This window comes from Panthera tigris, chromosome F3 (assembly GCF_018350195.1).
Source record: "Panthera tigris isolate Pti1 chromosome F3, P.tigris_Pti1_mat1.1, whole genome shotgun sequence".
Lineage (NCBI taxonomy): Eukaryota > Metazoa > Chordata > Mammalia > Carnivora > Felidae > Panthera > Panthera tigris.
This window is the reverse complement of record NC_056678.1, coordinates 55,396,090-55,414,288: the sequence shown is the minus strand read 5'-3', so window position 1 is coordinate 55,414,288 and position 18,199 is coordinate 55,396,090. Positions and strand designations below refer to the sequence as shown.

At 36.7% G+C, this 18,199-nt stretch overlaps 2 protein-coding genes across 10 annotated transcripts in view; one reads left to right on the top strand and one right to left on the bottom strand.

The window, feature by feature from the left end:
- The window catches only part of SPATA17 (spermatogenesis associated 17), a 197,907-nt gene extending 192,872 nt beyond the window's left edge, over positions 1–5,035 (bottom strand). For all 5 annotated transcript variants that reach the window (XR_006214212.1, XM_042976891.1, XM_042976890.1 and 2 more), the window contains exon 1: positions 4,718–5,035. Coding sequence is in view for 4 of the 5 variants with exons in the window: in XM_042976891.1 (XP_042832825.1) it covers positions 4,718–4,785 (68 nt within the window). In the remaining variant the exon portion in view is untranslated. The remainder of the gene's footprint in view (positions 1–4,717) is intronic.
- A 63-nt stretch (positions 5,036–5,098) lies between these two features.
- The window catches only part of GPATCH2 (G-patch domain containing 2), a 175,289-nt gene continuing 162,188 nt past the window's right edge, over positions 5,099–18,199 (top strand). For 2 of the 5 annotated variants that reach the window (XM_042976889.1, XM_007072823.3), the window contains exons 1-2: positions 5,100–5,251; positions 15,908–16,624. In XM_042976889.1, the coding sequence (XP_042832823.1) occupies positions 5,196–5,251; positions 15,908–16,624 (773 nt within the window). In that variant the 5' untranslated portion in view covers positions 5,100–5,195. The other 3 variants (XM_042976887.1, XM_007072825.3, XM_042976888.1) reach the window with 3 other exon arrangements.

Sequence of the window (18,199 nt, the reverse complement as noted above, 5' to 3'; positions counted from 1 at the left end):
ACCAATTTGATCTAATTAACTTCTATATACTGCTCTACTCAACAATATGTATTTGTAAAGTCTTCAAGTTCACTAATGTTTTATTTGCAGGATTTTAATCTGATGTTAAATCCATCTGAATTTTTTTGTTTCAGATAATCTGCTTTGTATCTCTAAAGTTTCATCTTCTTATTTCCATTTAACTCATTATGCATATAGTTTCCTTTAAGTCTTTATGCATGTTTTGAAAGCTACTTAAAACACCTTATATGCTAATTGTATCATCTTTGTATTTCTGGGTCTGTTTCTACTAATTGGCTGTTTTTCCTCCTGGGTGTAGGTCACAGTTTGCTGTATTTTTGTCCTACTACTAATTTAGGAACAGATGCTAGACAATATGAACACTATGCTGTTGAGTTTGAATTTTGTTCAGAAACCACTGCCACGCGTAAAGTGGGAGTAACTGTCTAGATAACCTCATTTGTTTCCTTTCACTAAGAGATTACAATCCTACACTGTCTGTTGTATCAAAATGTCTAAAAGTAATTTTCCACATATTTTGTTCAGTTTTCTAATTTTTCACGGTGGCAAGGCAAATTTTGTATCAGTTACATCTTCATGGTCACTTATTTTATATGTTTAATTTTGTGTTTTCAGAAGAAAACTTTTGCCTTAGGATATTTTTTTTCCTATTTATTTACTGTTTACTTTATAAATTATAATGAATACCCAATATTTAATATAAAATTGTAAACTACATGGAAAAATACAGAGAAAAAATTATACCATTTCAACCTTCCCTATCTTCCAATTCTCAAAATCTAATTACTGTTAACAGTTTCTTATCTATGATTTCAGCTCCTATGTCTCTCTGTATGCATAAACATTTCATACCAAATGTATTATATGTTTTCTGTGAGCTGTTTTTTTAAACTTAATTTGTCTCTGAATTTTTTATGTCATTAGGCATAAAATTTTTCACTTTCATTTATTGTTTTAAAAATTGTACTTATTTATTTTAAGAGAGATGGAGAAAGCACAAGCAGGGGAGGGGGAGAGAGAGAATCCCAAGCAGGCTCCACACTGTCAGTGCAGAGCCCCATGTGGGGCTTGAACCCACCACGAAGCTATGAGATCATGACCTGAGCTGAAACCAAGAGTCCACCACTTAACAGACTGAGCCACCCAGGAAACCCTAAAATTTTTCACTTTTAAACTGCTACGTGGGGTGCCTGGATCGCTCAGTCGGTTGAGCGTCCGACTTCGGCTCAGGTCATGATCTCACGGTCCGTGAGTTCAAGCCCCACGTCGGGCTCTGTGCTGACAGCTCAGAGCCTAGAGCCTGCCTCGGATTCTGTGTCTCCCTCTCTCTCTGCCCCTCCCCCATTCATGCTCTGTCTCTCTCTGTCTCAAAAATAAATAAACATTAAAATAAATAAATAAATAAATAAATAAATAAATAAACAAACTGCTACTTAATATTCCATCATGTGTATATGCCTTAATTTATTTAGCCAGATTAGTTACAAATATATACAAGTTACTTTCAGGGTTTGGTTTTTTTTTTCCCCCCTGTTAGAAATAATGCTTTAGGGGCACCTGGGTGGCTCAGTCTGTTAAGTGTCCCACTCTTGATTTTGGCTCAGGTTATGATGATCTCTACAAAGTCGTGAGATCAAGCCCTGCATCAGGCTCCACACTGGGCATGGAGCCTGCTTGAGATTCTCTCTCTCCTTCTCCCTCTGCCCCTCTCCCGTTCATTCTCTCTCTCTCTCAAAAAAAAAAAAAAAAAAAAACTTTTTAAAAAGAAGTAATGCTTTAATGAATGCTTTACAGATAACCCTGTACTTAAAACACTTTTGTGTACAAATTGTGTACACAAGGTATTTCTACAAGGTCAATAGATAAAGTAACATGTATTTTGATGCTCTTATAGATCGAATTGTTTTTATAGTTTCAAATTACAATTGCTCATTGCTATTACATAAAAAGGCCATTGATTTTTGTGTATTGTGTCCTACAACCTTGCTAAATTCACTTATTTCTGGATGTTTTGTAGGTAACTTAGTTTTCTATGCACAGGATCATGTTGTCAGTGAACAAAGCGAATTTTGCTTCTTCCTTTGCAATTTTTACAACTTTAATTTATCTTGCAATACATAAAACTGGTAAGGAAAGTGTGGAATGTTCAGTAAAGGCTTTGAGACAATTTCTATACTAAAAGTTAAGTCCCTATCTCACCTGATACATACACACAAACACAATTGTAGAGTGAAGAAAAACGTAATAAAACTTTTAAAATATTGTCAGTAAACACAGAGAATTTTCTTATAACCACGGGTTGAGAAAGACCATTCCAATGAAGGCAAAATCCAGAGCCAAAATAATAGATTGACAACTTTGGCTACATAAAACTTAAAAAACTGAAAGATAGCCTGGTAGGCAGCACTGTGAACATTAAACATATGCCACTGTCTTTGAGACTGGGTGATGGGAGAGACTGTGGGGAGTTCCGAGGTCACTAAAAAGACTGGCCTCTGGAGTAATTATCACATAGGCTGGCAGAGTGGGGAAAAACTGATATTAGAAGCTGGATACAGAATGACCTGCATTACCGTATTAATGAGATTATTCACAACACTATTGTCTGTGATCACTTACAAGGTGGAAAATGTACTAATGAATTTTTGAAATGCACAAGGAGATGTGTAGGAAGCAAACTCAAAGTGCCTATTGGATTCTTTTAACTGCATGGAATTAGGGGTATCCCATAAATCTCAGGAACAGCGTTCGTCTAGATTTAACTATAAATACAAGTACAGTTATTCCTTATTGTTTCTATTACTTCTTTTGCTCCTCTTCCCCTATCTTGAGATCTTTGCTCTAATTTAATCTTCACTTGATTTCAGAGAGTACTTTCTTGAGGACATTTCCTCCAATAGGCTATATGGATGACATAACCCTGAGTCTTTATATATCTGAAAACGTCTTTCTTTCATCAAAAAAAAAAAAAAATGAATAAGAGCTTTGATGGGTTTAGGTTTTTTTAGATATTGCCTTGAATAATCAATAATTATTGTCCTTTTTTTCTCTTAGAAGTCCCTGTGTTGCTCATGAACCAATCAGTGCTTCTTTCTTCGTTGGCAAATAGCTTTTTCTTGTCTGTCTAGATTAGGAGCTTGTAAAATTGTTTCTGTATCCTTGAAATTTTGCCAGATAACATCTAAGAAGTGTGTCTTTAAAAAAAAAAAAAAATCCTGTCTCATACTCAGAGCCCTCTCCATTCAAAGCCATATTCTTTCTCCAGTTTAGGAAAGTTTTCTTCTACTACTTCTTTATTAGTCATTTATCTTCTTCCCACTCCCACTCCCAAATTCTGCAGTGACTATCATTCACATACTAAATCCCCTGGATATGCCTTCCATGTTGCTGTCCTAAAACATTTACCTCTCACCAGTCACTTCTCTATTTTTAAATTCATTTACTATATTTGTAACTAGAAACGTTTATTTTTTAAAAATTCGTTCCAGTAACTTTTTTCCCTCTAATTTTATTTCTGTAAAAGTTCTCATTATACCTGTATTAAAGTTTACACCTATGCAGACCATTAATTCTAACTCTACAGTAGCCACCTGTTTTGGTCTCTTGGCTTCATCTCCTCCCATCAAACCAACATTACTTTGAATAGCTTGTGAATTTTTTCTATATGAATCTCATTTTCCTTCCCTCATGCAAAGTGGGAATAGATACATAATTTGTTAAGGATGTTTAAGAAATAGACCCATACCTAGTTCCTTTTCTACAAAGTCCCCACACACACATTTTTTTTTTTTTTTTTTTTTTTTTTTTTTTTTTTTTTTTTTTGCACAATGGGGCCTCACAGGAACTCCTCTGAGAATGCAGATTCTCTGGCCATAACGGAGACCCAGTGAATCAGAATCTATATTCTAACATCATCCTCAAGTGATTCTAATGTACACTACAGTTTACAAAGGGCTGATCTAACCAATAACACATGGGAAATGGCAATAATTGCTTAAGGAAACTGCCAGTTACCTTTTTTCACAAATTGATATTTTATACGGCCTTTGTGCCCAAAGCTACAAACACTCTGTTGTTGTTTTTACTAGGCGAACATTGGAATTTTGATTCTTTCATGATCTTTAGAGATTTCTCTTTATACTGAAAATATTAATAGTAATAATAAATGAAATGGAAGGAATGCCAGCCTATTCTCATCACGGCCAGATTGGTTTAGATACTGTCACTTCGGGAAGACAAATGAGCCATGGAACAGTTGAGTTCAATGACATCTGTGAAACCATGGAGGCCCAAATCCCCAGGCAAACGGGAGACACAACGGAGATCACCCAGCTAGAGTGCCTGGGTGACCCCAGTCAGGGTACTAAAACTTCAACAGGGAGGGCATGGGTTTCATCAAACTGTGGAGTGATGATGTCCCGGAAGAATACTTTATTCTGCAATTTTATCTACAGTGGGCAGTTTCCTAAGCCATCTCAAGCTAATAACTATGTCCTCTCTTTACCCCCATCTATAATTCCTCTGTATGGTAACACTACTTTTAAACTTGTGGTTAAGTTTGCGGCCAGCAAACGAAGCGGGGAGAAGTGCTTGGTATTTACTGATTCAGGGAGTTTGTTAATAGGAAACTCTTGCCGAGGAACGCCTGGCGAGGGCGAAGCCAGCCCTCTGAGCTGCACCCCAGTCGACGCCTTACCTGTTCCTGAAGTAGTACTGGTGTGCCAGGAACGTCGACCGAGCTTGGAGCCGAGCTAACGTGGCCATAGCCTCCCGGCTTCTGCGGGAGCACCGGTGTTACTATTGGTCTCCATGGCAACCGGGCTAAACCATAAAGCTAGTCCCGAGGGCACAACTTTTCGACCACTCCACTTCTATTTGCCACCCTGCTTCAGTTTGCAGAATACCAGAAAGACATTTAAGAAATTTTTCGTAGGAAAAGGTTCCAGTGATTTGCCTCTATCTTTTCTGTGAGTTAAAAAGGAGGAGATTACAGGCGACGAAGGCGGTGCGAGGAGGAGAGGTAATGGTTGCTCCGGGCATCCGGTTTCCGCCTCCCGTCTGCTTCCGGAAGCTCAGCTCAAAATGCTGAACTGCTTCTGGAAGTCGCTGGTGCTGCGGTAGTTGGAGTCTGTTCTCGGGCCTGAGCCTCGAGGCCAGGCTCCTGGGTGTCGTTAATGTTCGGGGCCGCCGGGCGCCAACCGATCGGAGCTCCAGCCGCCGGGAACAGCTGGTGAGGCTGGCGGCCCTGGGGATGGGAGATCCGGAGAGGGTGTGATGGCCTGAGGCCGCCGGACCTGGAATGGAAGGGGGAGGGAGTTGGGGATGGATGATCTGAAGACACTTAGGCCTTGCTCTCACTCGTGCCTGGGCTGGAAGCGATTTGAGGAAGGCGTTGAGGTGTGTGCTTAAGATGTGCGCAGGAGTACGGTATATGCTTGCTGATTGCCCAACCCTCTACGATATTTGGGGAGTAAAGCTGTCTATACTCCAAGAGCAATTCGTTTCGTCCCTGATTGTTGACAAGGCTAGGGACAGAAGAAACTAACTTAATATAGATCTTATCCCCTCACGTTCCTTTTTAAATGTACTAGATTACAGCAGGTGTCTTGGGGGATCAAATCCCAGAAATCTAGAGTTCTGGAAGTTTAGTACTAGAAGACACCCCACTCACCCCTCTCTTTTCTGGAGTGGGAGTGGCCTACCTGTTTCTGCCCCTTGAACGGTCCCTTTTAGTTCAAATGAGATGTGTATGAGTGTTCCCTAAGAACATATAAATGCCAGGATTTTAGGTTTGGGGTTTGACCAGGGCTACAGTACCCCCATCACCAGTGCCACTTTGAAATAATATATTGCTTTGATTTTTCAAAGTGCTTTCACAAATTCATGCACTTTATCTTTATGACAGCTCTGATAGGAGATTATCACGGGCACAGAATTCCTAAGTGAGTTGTCCAAAATTGCCATGGACATTTTAGTCCTAGACCTAGAAGCTGGGTTTTGGGTTTCTAACTGAAAGCTCTGCAATGCCAGGCCTATTTTTCCCCAGGCATACGTCGGACAAGCAGTGAAACAAGTTTCCCACTGACAATTTCAAGCATAAAGTATTGAAAAATGGGTGACCTGTGGCCGAAAAACGTCCATTCTTACATTCTGCAATGAATGAGGCACGCTAGTAGTCTGTGATCTCAAAGAATTCCTCTGCGTCCCTTGTCGGTGAAAAGTTAAAAGAATATCTTGCTTGAAATGTTTTGAATGAGATTAGATCGTTCTGTAGTTCGTTTTATAATGGTTATACTTTTAAATTCTGACATTTTCCAGTGAGAAAGCTGGGAGTACTTTCTTAAATGAGCCATATTTTTTTTTTAATGGTGTGTGTCATTAGCATAACATAAAACACTTGTTACATGTTTAGTATTTTTAGTTCTGACAGTTGTATGTACTGTGTAATCACCACACAAAACAAGATATAGGACATTTCCATTACCCCAGAATTCCCTCCCCAGGCATCTAATAGGTACCTGTCTTAATGTTTCACCATTCAGTACCTAGTTAAGGGAACTAAACAAAATGTGCTTTATAGGTTGGTCTGCCCTTGTTGCAGCGATACTGAGGACTATTTAATAAAAAAAAGTATGACTCTTCCAACTCCTTCCTCTCCCTTTCACCTTCTCACCAACTCATAGTTGGGTACCTCCGTATAATACAGAGAAACCCTCCTTCAGTTCTCTTAAAATGCTTATCTTCTTTTCAATTATCAGTGTAGAATTCATTTTTTTCTTATGGCCCAGAGGATAACATAGTGCTTAGCGCTTAATCATTGTTTCTTAATGAAACTCGGAAAAATCACGCCTGATTGGCCAGAATGAACACTTTCCAGCAAACTGGAACCTTGATTTTCTAGTTTATCTGCACAACCATTCCCTTATTGGAAAGTTCTCAATGGAATTTTCTTTTTCATTCATTGATCAGACATTTACCATACTATGCACGTAAGTTTGCTCTCAGTAACGAAGCCCCAGTGCCACAGGGGTTGCTACTACTGGTTGATTCCTTGGTGCGGAGTTTTATGTACATATATCTCATGTAAATCTTTTGAGGTGGGTGCTGTCGTGTTTTTTTGCATTTTAGAAATGGCAAAACAGGAGCAAATACAGCTTAAGTAACTTGCCCACGTACCATGTTTGCAGTGTGATGCTGGTATACCTAGAACAATTCTTCACCATCCTCGTATACGTCCTATTTGTCTGAATAAGATACAATATCACGGGAATATCTAAACGGGAAAGACTATGCCCGGATAGGTTAGCCAGCCTGAATTCCTGTTGTATATACCTCCCATCTTGACTTCAACTTTTTCTCCAATGTCGAGATTAGATTTTTCAAGTTTTAGGCCCCAAAGGGGTAAATAGTAGATGATTTATCGACCCCTTTAACAATTTGTTTGAAAAATAGAACTGAGATTATATTTTGTAATTTACTGCTACAGAAGACAAGTTGTATACAATTAAATAATAAAAATCCTCAGGAAATGAATATATCTTTTGTGCAAATTATTCTTGTAAGTGGTTTATATTATATTTTTATAAAATCGTTATACCTGAGAGTTTCTATCTCCTTTTCCTGACTCCTCATCCACACACAATTTTGAAATTAGGGGCCAAAAAGCATAAGTATTGTGTCACTTATAATGTTAACCTACCTTTTAAAATTTGATTCATTTAATGGATAAACCACATTTATAATTTAGATACACTTTTATTACATTTTACCTTATTAGTGATTTATATTTAAAGTGAATTTCTGGTTTTTAAAATTTTAAAGGTTGAACTAACACGTTTTACAATTAAGTCCTTGATCATGCGAATATTGAATTACTGATATATTGAGCCATACTGTTTGTTTCAATGTGTGTGGTTTGCTTTTTTTTTTTTTTTTAAAGACCTTAAAAATATAAACTATGTTTATTCTAGATCATTTCCTTTTTTCTGTAGTTTCTTTCTTATTATTTGGATTTTCTTTGGGTCCAAGAAATGGCAGAGTGGAAAATGTGCATTTTTTAAATAACTGACTTTTTTTTTTTTTTTTTTTTGTCTTTTATCTTGAGGTCAATTCTATACTGTCAGGTTTGTTTGAGTCAGGTTTCTATTTCGGCAATGAGGGATCAAAGCGATGGCCAGTGTGATTTTGGCCAAGTAACCCATTAATATTAGTTTAGCTCTTTAGCATTTTTATTTATGGCAAGCTGGAAACCTTTAAAACATCTTTGATAATTTGTCCTTTACCACCACATTTGTCTGCTAGAAAGGTAGCCAGAAAGTTAAGAGTATCTGGCTTGTTAATGTGGCAGAAACTTTGAAATCAGGGTTGTCTAAATTTTTAGTGAAGCCATATTTTTCCTGTTTTTTTTGTTCAGTCATTCATTGGTTTGTTCACCCAACAGATCTCTTTTTAAAAATTGTTTATTTATTTATTTATTTATTTAGAGAGACCGAGAGAGACAGAGTGTGAGTGAGGGAGGGGCAGAGAGAGAAGGAGACCCAGAATCCTAAGCAGGCTCCAGGCTCCAAGCTGTCAGTACAGAGCCTGACGCAGGGCTTGAACCCACACAGTGTGAGATCATGACCTGAGCCGAAGTCAGCTGGTTAACTAACTGAACCATCCAGGTGCCCCCCAACAGATCTTTTTTAAACATCTGTTGCATGTCAAGCATTGTGCTAGGTACTTGTAATTAATATTCAGTTGTCTTCATTCTTATTCTAAGAATTCAGAATATATTATATATTCAATAAATATTGAATAGTTAGTTACCATGTTTGAGCAATGAATGAGACTCCTCTCATCCATATTAGAAACTTGCCTAGATGTGCTCTAATATATGCATGTTGACAAGAATTGGAATGAATTATTTTTTAGACTCTAAATTATTTTTGTTTGTTTTAGACTTTGACTTTATGTCATTTACACGACTTCTTATTCAACAATTTGTGTTTCAAAAGTGATTAGAGCGTAAAGTTTTGAATGACTCTTGAAGTTAAATGAAGTTAAAAACAGAAGAACCTTCAAATTTAAATAGCAAATGAGCTTGCCTTATTAACTCACTATTTGGAAAGTAGAAAAAGACTTTTTTCTAAAGCCATGAATGATTTTTTTAAATTTAAGTTAATTTTTAATTTTTGGCCTAACTGCTAGGGTTTGGAGGAAAGAAAGCTTTCTGCCTGTTCCTGTGGTAACAAAAGTGACCAAATAGCAGGTTCCAGCAGCACCTCCAGTCAAGTTCAAGTCCGTGGAACCTTTGCTTCCATTGGCAATGAACTTTTCTGCTTGGTGGAGAACCTGTGGCTCCTAATTTGGTGGAATGACTTTCTTTAATTTATTTTTTCTTGTATCTATATATTATTAAGTTAGGAGTCAGTCAGAAATGCGGCATTAATTTTTAGTTTTTTTTTTTTTTTAATATTCATGAAAATCTTTAAAGAGTGCATGAATGTCTTGAAATGATATGGAAGATTTTTGCTAATGTCTGTTATTCCCCCCTCTTCCCATGAATCAGAGTGGTTCAAGAACTCAGAAAGGGTAAGGTCTGTGCTTTCATTATGATATCCTCAGGATTCATAAGGTGGTTACACCTTAAAAGCAGAATGATTTGATATTTCAGTGACCACCTCATTCATGTACAGAGGTTGTTAAAAGATGAAATAACTACTCTCACATAAGTATTCACTCTCATCCCACAGAATCCCTTCAAGGTAGAAAATATACCATTTTTATGATGAATAAACAGTCTGAAAATAAGTAATTTGTTTAGGGTCCTATAGCTAAGGAATAGAGTCAAATTTAGCTTCCACATTCATAGATTTGACTTTAAAGCTTGTGTTCTCTAGTTTCCTCCCAGCCTTTTCCCCTACCTAGAGAATTCTGGTCCATGTGCATTGCCTAATATTAATGTAAAGTTATAATTAATTACTTACACGTTTCATAATAAGTTCCCCTAACTCCACGCTACCTCTTTCAAGAAGAGAGAAAAGGTTACTTCTGATTAATGGTTTAAGTTAGGTAGGTCAAGGAATTTCTAAACTAGCTTAAATGTTAACATTTAATGTTAGGGTTATTCTATATTTCCTAAGAAATATTTCCCCAAGGTATATAAAAGGAGATACTTCTTTTAATCATTTTAAAGGTTACTAGACTGAGATAAAGACTTATTTTGTCAAATAATGTTACCATTAAAGAAGGAAATGCATAAATTCCTATGAGCAGTAGAAATTTTAATCAAACAAATCATATTTTATTGAATTAGGCATGAAATTTAGCCCTTGATGTGGCATCTTTTTTTTTTTTTTTTATGTTTAATTTATTTATTTTTGAGAGAGAAAGCAAGCATGAGCAGGAGACAGGCAGAAAGAGAAAGAAACAGAGAATCCCAGGCAGGCTCTGCACTGTCAGCAGAGTCCATCGTGGTGGGGCTCAAACTCAGGAACTCTGAGCTGGACGCCTAACTGACTGAGCCACCCAGCCAGCCCTGATGTAGCATCTCTAAGGCTCCTGTTTGCATGTTTAGGCACCGATTGTCATGATCTACACTATTATGTGTTAATTTGAATGTGTATTCTTTAGCTATTTACTTTTATGACCAAACAACCCTTCCTATCTTAAGCCAAAGCTAACATGAATATCAAAACATGTAATTCCAAGACTATTAAGTTTGTGATCAGTCATAGCATACATTCATCAGCATAGCTCTTGACTAGGTATTCCTCCTACATTGTTTTTGTACACATTGAATTTTTATTCGTGCAGAAACTAACAATAAATGGCTATTTCCTTAACTTGCTAGAAGCCAAGTAAGTAGTTGTATTTAGCAGTGGGCGAATTCGTTTTAGCACTCCACTGCTAGAGTTACTTCAGTTTGTAGAAGAGATAATCCTGTGTTTTACAGAGATGAAGAGGAGAATTTTACCATGTATTAGATGATAAGGAGCATTTGATTTCTTTTTCCTTACCTAGATATTTGATAGCTGTGGTCAGTCACTTTTTTGTTACACATGGAAGATTTTTGTTTGTTTGTTTTTTAACGTTTATTTATTTTTGGGACAGAGAGAGACAGAGCATGAATGGGGGAGGGGCAGAGAGAAAGGGAGACACAGAATCAGAAGCAGGCTCCAGGCTCTGAGCCATCAGCCCAGAGCCCGACGCGGGGCTCGAACTAACGGGCCGTGAGATCGTGACCTGAGCTGAAGTCGGACACTCAACCGACTGAGCCACCCAGGCGCCCCGATTTTTGTTTGTTTTTAATGAAATTGTTGGGTTTATGAGGACACACATGTCTATCATTGTATTATGTAGTTATTTTTATCAGTGTCCAGGCAAGGAAATTATTCTCTAATTTTTCTGTACATGCTATATTTTATCCTCTTAGGAATAGTAGTTATTGCTAATAGAGTCTCCAAAAAGGAAAAGTCACTGATGGAGTAATTGGCTGTCAGTTTTTGGGGGGATCAGTTTTTCTGGGCTTTCTTGGGCTTCTTTGCCGTGCCTCCCTGTACATTGTTGACTGCTCTTTGAGAGCCCTTGATTTGATTCATCAGTCAACTGCTAGTCCTGTGGGAACATGTGAGCATCGAGTTTGGACTAAGGCCACGTCCTGAGTCTTCTTTCTTGAGCAAGAAACATTTGAAAGAAAACTCTAAACTCAGCACCAGGTTTTCTACATTCATTGACCGTCCTTACTCTCAAACATACGTTTTTAAGGAAAGCCTTTGTCTGAGTTAGAATTTGGTGTTAAGAAAGCCAGGGAGAACAATTTACTCATTTTATTGGATGTTTTAATAGTGCCTAGAAGAAGACTGACAAAAACTTAACCCTTGGCGCAAAATTCTTACCTAAAACTGGCATATTAAATTTTGGGTTGATCATATGTTTTATATTGCTCAGCATAATGCAATAAATACCTCCTGCGAAAAACCAAAATGCTTATCTGCTCAGGTCATGTCGTTTTCAAAATCCCACTTTAGATAGATAGTGGGACTATAATCTTATTCTATTTATTTGGTGTATTTGAAGAAAACTCTTAGTGAACTGTCATCTTAGACATTCTACCTAATGCAAACTATTCTCAAAAGATATCTTTTCCATTGAATTTCAAATGGAGAGAAATTGTTTTATAAATATGAATGTTATTCAAATTAGCTAAGTGGTAATTCACTAAATTTTACTGTAATTAAACTTTACAGCTATGAATGCTTAATAAACACGTTTTTGTACAGAAAAGTTCTGTATTTTCAGGTTCTTTCTTCAATAGGAAAAGTCTCATTTAAGAAAATATCTTGAAGATAAAGTGTTTCCATACCATGGTCTTCAATGTAACTGCCGAGGCAAAGGAAATAAATGAGCTATTGATTATGTGGTCTCTTATAATGACTTTATTTCTGTGAGGCCAGATGATGCCAGTTTTCCCTGAGAGATAGAAATGAAGCAGCGTGACTGACTATAATATCACTAGCTCATTAACAAGGGTTTTGACTTGCGGGAGTCTGGTGAGTTGAAACTGAAGGGGGGGGAAAGTGATTTTAACTCTGAATGTTGCATATTTTCTTCTGTGTTTTTGTGAGGCTTTTAAAAAGTCTTTTTAAAGTAAATGTCTTCATTGGCATTCGTATCTGATCCCTATTTGAGTGACATCATGGAATAAATTGGGTTCTCTGGATAAATTTTTTTTTAATTTTTTTTAATGTTTGTTATATATGTGAGTGAGTGGGGGAGGGGCAGAGAGAGAGGGAGACACAGAATCCAAAGCAGGTTCCAGGCTCTAAGCTGTCAGCACAGAGCCCGACATGGGGCTCGAACCCATGAACCGTGAGATCATGACCCAAGCCGAAGTCGGACACTTAATCAACTGAGCCATTCCGGCGCCCCTAAAATTTTCTTAATGTCTTTTTTTTTTAAACAATACAAAGTCAAGTAAGGTGACAATTTTAATGATGTTATCAAGAAATTTTGCTTTCATTCTTAGTAATACCAGTTCTATTTTCTTAAGCTGTTTGTTACAATAATACTTTTTAAATGAAATTGATTGAAGACTTAAGTTTCAATGGATTGAATCTGATTGCTAACCTTTATCTAATGGTGGTAGGTCAACCACATTTCCTTTTTGTAGTAAAGCACTAGATTATAACTTCCAAAATAACCTGCAACTTTAGTTGTAGATGACATTCATGCATTGAGTTAATTTCATATTAATAATTAGACCTAGTCATTCACCCATTGATGAGAAAACTGCATCTCCAAAGAGTAAGTTACTTAAGAACCAGGTGATACCGAGTCTTCTTTTAGACAAAGGTCCTTATTCTAGTACATGTTAAGCTGGCGTCCAGTGAATTTTATTAAAGGTGCAATATTATATTCAGAGATCATAGGTCTTTCAGACTACATTTCTTCCAAAGAAATAGTATTCAAGGAAATGAACAAAATATTTATTGCAATAAAGGGAAAACAAAAATGTGATTATTAACATAGAGTTGATGGAGAAAAGACCCATTTGGCTTATCAGTATAGTCAGAATTGTAGCTCTTCTTTTGGCTTAATGCTAATTCCTACGTGACACCTATTTCTCATAACCAAATGCAGGGTTCTAAAACCTGAGTAATATATAGGACCCTTTTAGTGGCTTTCCAGAGTTTATTTAAAATATATACTTCAGTCACCATGTTAATTCAGAATGCTAAAGGAGATAGATCAGGAAAATACAATGCCCACATTAAATGAAAGACTATGTCGGGGTGCCTGGGTGGCTCAGTCGGTTGAGCATCCGGCTTCGGCTCAGGTCATGATCTCACCGTTGGTGAGTTCAAGCCCTGTGTCAGGCTCTGTGCTGACAGCTCAGAGCCTGGAGCCTGCTTCAGATTCTGTGTCCCCCTCTCTCTGCCCCACCCCTGCTTGTGCTCTGTCTCTCCCTGTCTTTCAAAAATGAATAAACATAATTTTTTTTTTTTTTTAATGAAAAACTGTGTCCCATTTAGTTAATTGCTCACAATGTACATTTCACTGATGACTACAGCATCGGGGGCTTTGGATTCAACTAACTTCCACCACCTATACTGCCCTTGATTCAGGTCTCCCATTCGTCTTTTCTGTTCAAAAGAATATAATGCTAAGTGTGAGTCATTTGGCTTTACGCAGATATATATTAAATCTGTCTCAGAAATTAAAATAGTACCACCTGCTGCTACATCACTCATAAACAAATGCAAACTGGATACTGGAATTGTGTGGTACTAGAATCCCTTTCTTGGCTGCAGTTGGTTGAGCATTCAGGCTCTAGAACCAGATTGCTGGAGTTTGAAACCTGTTTCTACCATTTTCTAGGTGTGTCACTTTGGGCAAATTGCCCTTAATGTCTGTGTCTCTTTGCGTCTCATATACCACCTTATAAGGTTATTATGTGAGAATGAAATGAGGTAATGCATATAAAACATTTAAAAATGGGCCAAGCACATAGTAAGTTCTTGTGTTAGAAGCTGTATGTGTGAATCATCTTATCTTATAAGTAGTAAATCCAGTTGAATTAAAATGTGTGTTTTCAGATTCAAATGCAAACACAAAATGAAAAATTATTATAAGGAACCTGCAAATGCCTCAAATTATAGACTGTAGAGACTATATAAACCAGGGTCAGCAAACTATAGCCAGCCATCACTTGGTTTTGTAAATAAAATTGTATTAGAACACAGCCATTCATTTATGTATTGCCTAGGGCTATTTTCACCTTACGGTGGCTAAAGTTGAGTGGCTATGACAGAGACCTAATAGAGTGCAAAGCCTAACAGTTTACTGTTTGGCCCTTTAGAGAAAAGTGTGCCTACCCCTACTATAGATTTAGAAGTTATATAGACCTCTGTAGTTGAGGATATTTTGATCCCTAGGTCCTTCTAAGACTCAGAAATGATTGTTCATGATCTGTATAAGAAAGCTACATGTTTGAATTAACTATACTGTTTAAAAAATAAAATTGGAATTTTGGGCTTTCCATCACCAACCGATCTAGAATCTTTCGGAGTTGGGTTTGGAAAGGGTCGATATAATTTATACAAGTCCGTAAAGAATGCTTATCCTAGCTGACAAGCAGATCATTGTCTCACTGGTAACATAGTTTAATGGTTTTTGTTTGTTTCTTTTTATTTAAAAAATACCAAGAGACTGTCTCAGAATGAATTGTAAGAAAAATGATGGGCCATTTTAGACCAGTGAGCCTCCAGTTTGAGTATGAACAGTTTCTGCTTGACTGAGTTATGAGATTAGTGTGGCCTAAATATATGCCTAGTGTCTGGTTAAACTCTCCTTTCACATATATTACAAATCTTGAAAGTACCTGTCAGTCTTTCCATCTCCCTCGCATATCATGGTGGTGACTGGGTAGAGCGTGTGGTGAGTAGAGGATTGTACAGTTTCCTTCTTCACTTAGAAATTGCTGTGGGGGAGGGGTGGTTGGAGGAAGGCTTGAGAAAGCTCTCTCCATATCTGTTCTAGCAAAACTGGCTCTAGGGAAAGGGCAGGAGTAGACTAATGAGCAGGGATTTAAGCAGAAATAACTTTTCTATAATTACACAGTAAAAATAGGAAATTACTGGGATCTTTCATTGCTGATATTATGCTTACTCTATCTTGAAGTAATTCGTATGTTTAATAAAAGAACTTACATATGAAAAAGGAGCTTAAAATGAGTCAGAATATTTGAAACTATCTGGGATAGAAAAATTAAATAGCTTTTAAACATTTCTTTATAATAACTATTAATTTTAGATTTAGAGTGAATTGTCTGCTGTAATAAACTAGGTTAATGCAGTTAATACTATTTTCTTTAATTTTTTTTCTTCTTTTTTTGAAAATGTAGGCATTTCAGTCGAACCATGGAAGAACTGGTTCATGATCTTGTCTCAGCATTGGAGGAGAGCTCAGAGCAAGCTCGAGGTGGATTTGCTGAAACAGGAGATCATTCTCGAAGTATTTCTTGCCCTCTGAAACGCCAGGCAAGGAAAAGGAGAGGGAGAAAGCGGAGATCATATAATGTTCACCACCCATGGGAGACTGGTCACTGCTTAAGTGAAGGCTCTGATTCTAGTTTAGAGGAACCAAGCAAGGACTATAGAGAGAATCACAATAATAATAAAAAAGATCACAGTGACTCTGATGACCAAATGTTAGTGGCTAAGCGCAGGCCATCATCAAACTTAAATAATAACGTACGAGGAAAAAGACCTCTGTGGCACGAATCTGACTTTGCCGTGGACAACCTTGGGAACAGAACTCTGCGCAGAAGGAGAAAGGTGAAACGCATGGCCGTGGACCTGCCACAGGACATCTCTAACAAACGGACAATGACCCAGCCCCTTGAAGGTTGTAGAGATCAGGACATGGACAGTGATAGAGCTTACCAATATCAAGAGTTTACCAAGAACAAAGTCAAAAAAAGGAAATTGAAAATAATTAGACAAGGACCAAAAATCCAAGATGAAGGAGTAGTTTTAGAAAGTGAGGAAATAAGCCAGACCAGTAAGGACAAAATGGACTACGAAGAGCAAAAAGTCTCAGACGAACTCATGAGTGAAAGGTGACTTTTATATTCTCTAAATATAAAAATATGTGTCTCCATTGTTTGTGCTTGAACGTATTTTGTATTTTAATTAATTCTATTTTAAAATAATTATAAATTATAATAATATAAAATATAATCATAGTGATATTCCTGTTTAACCATCGTTACATTTCTTTATACTTTATGGTGTTTAACACAAAGCAAAATTGCTTATTTGATTTAAACAAAGTCTTTCCATTGTGTTTTAAAGACTTAATTTTCAGCTATAAAGAGAAAAGGAAATGGATTTTCAATGGGAAAGAATGCACTTTTGAATAACAGCACATTTAGAACTCATAGAATTGGATTTATAATTATTTATTTGTTTAATTATAGAGCTTTAGCTTTGGTGCTTTTTAGTGTCACAATTCATCAGTTTATTTTGATTCTTAAGAATCAAAAATTGGTAGCACTTCAACAGATATGGCTTGATCTTTTCAGAAGTCTGTGGAATACTGGGAATTCTGATCACTTAGGAATTGTAAAACCTAATTTACAGTCTAGAAAAACTTGATCTTGTCATTAGACAAATGAGAAAAACAATGATCCTTTGGCAGCCAGTCTAATGTACCTATTCTAGAAAGCAGATATACCACCATGATAATTGTTAAGTACTATTTTGACAACATCAAGAGGTAAGTGATCATTTTTCTTTTACACAGAACTAATGCTACTGTAGGAAATGAGAAAGTATTGACATTGTTCATCTTTTTAGGCATGTTCTTACAACCAGACTCAGAACTATGATCCAGAAAAGAAAGAAAACATTGCTTACTGGGAAAGAGTATTTGATTTTAATTTGTAAGACTAACCTCATCTTAATCATGTAGACTGAAGACCATGGACTTCATATATATGTATTTAATAATACATACTATTTTGTATATACATATATATTTGCTTATAAATATGATTACAAACATGAATAGGATCTGGTAAAATTTATAGGATGGGGCTTTTATTAGAGATGGTTTGCTATTTATGTTATTTTTCTAAGGAAGTAAAAATTATTCAAAACAAAAAAAATGTTTCAGGAAGGCTTTGAGAAGTTTATGGTATCTGCTTTTCTTCCAAAAAAAAAAAAAAAAAGACAGCATTTTAATACCATAGTGAAAATTATTTGTATGGTAGTATTGAGCCATTGTGACTGAGGACTACTAAGCTTGACTTGAAAGTGATTATCTTGCTCAGTTGCTGGGAGAGAGCGTATGTGTAGTGGAGACTAAGTATTCATTTCTGGATTATTTACAGATTACAGCTTTTTGGATTGATTGTTCAAGCCCCTCCTTTTATTGATGTCTGCCTTTTATTGACAGACATCAACCCTGGAAGAAAAATGAGATGCAACTCTCTTGATTTCTCTTCACTGTAAAAAATATTTGAGTATCTATTAGATATAATCAGTCTACCCAGCAGTCAACAGCCCAGGTACCAATTTTCAAAGAGGATGTTTTCACTCCTGAATCATTTTTTTAAGTATTTCTTTCTTTGATTTTAAACTTAGCCGTGTAACTATTTTTATTGTCACTCAGATGCATATTCTCTCTGTGG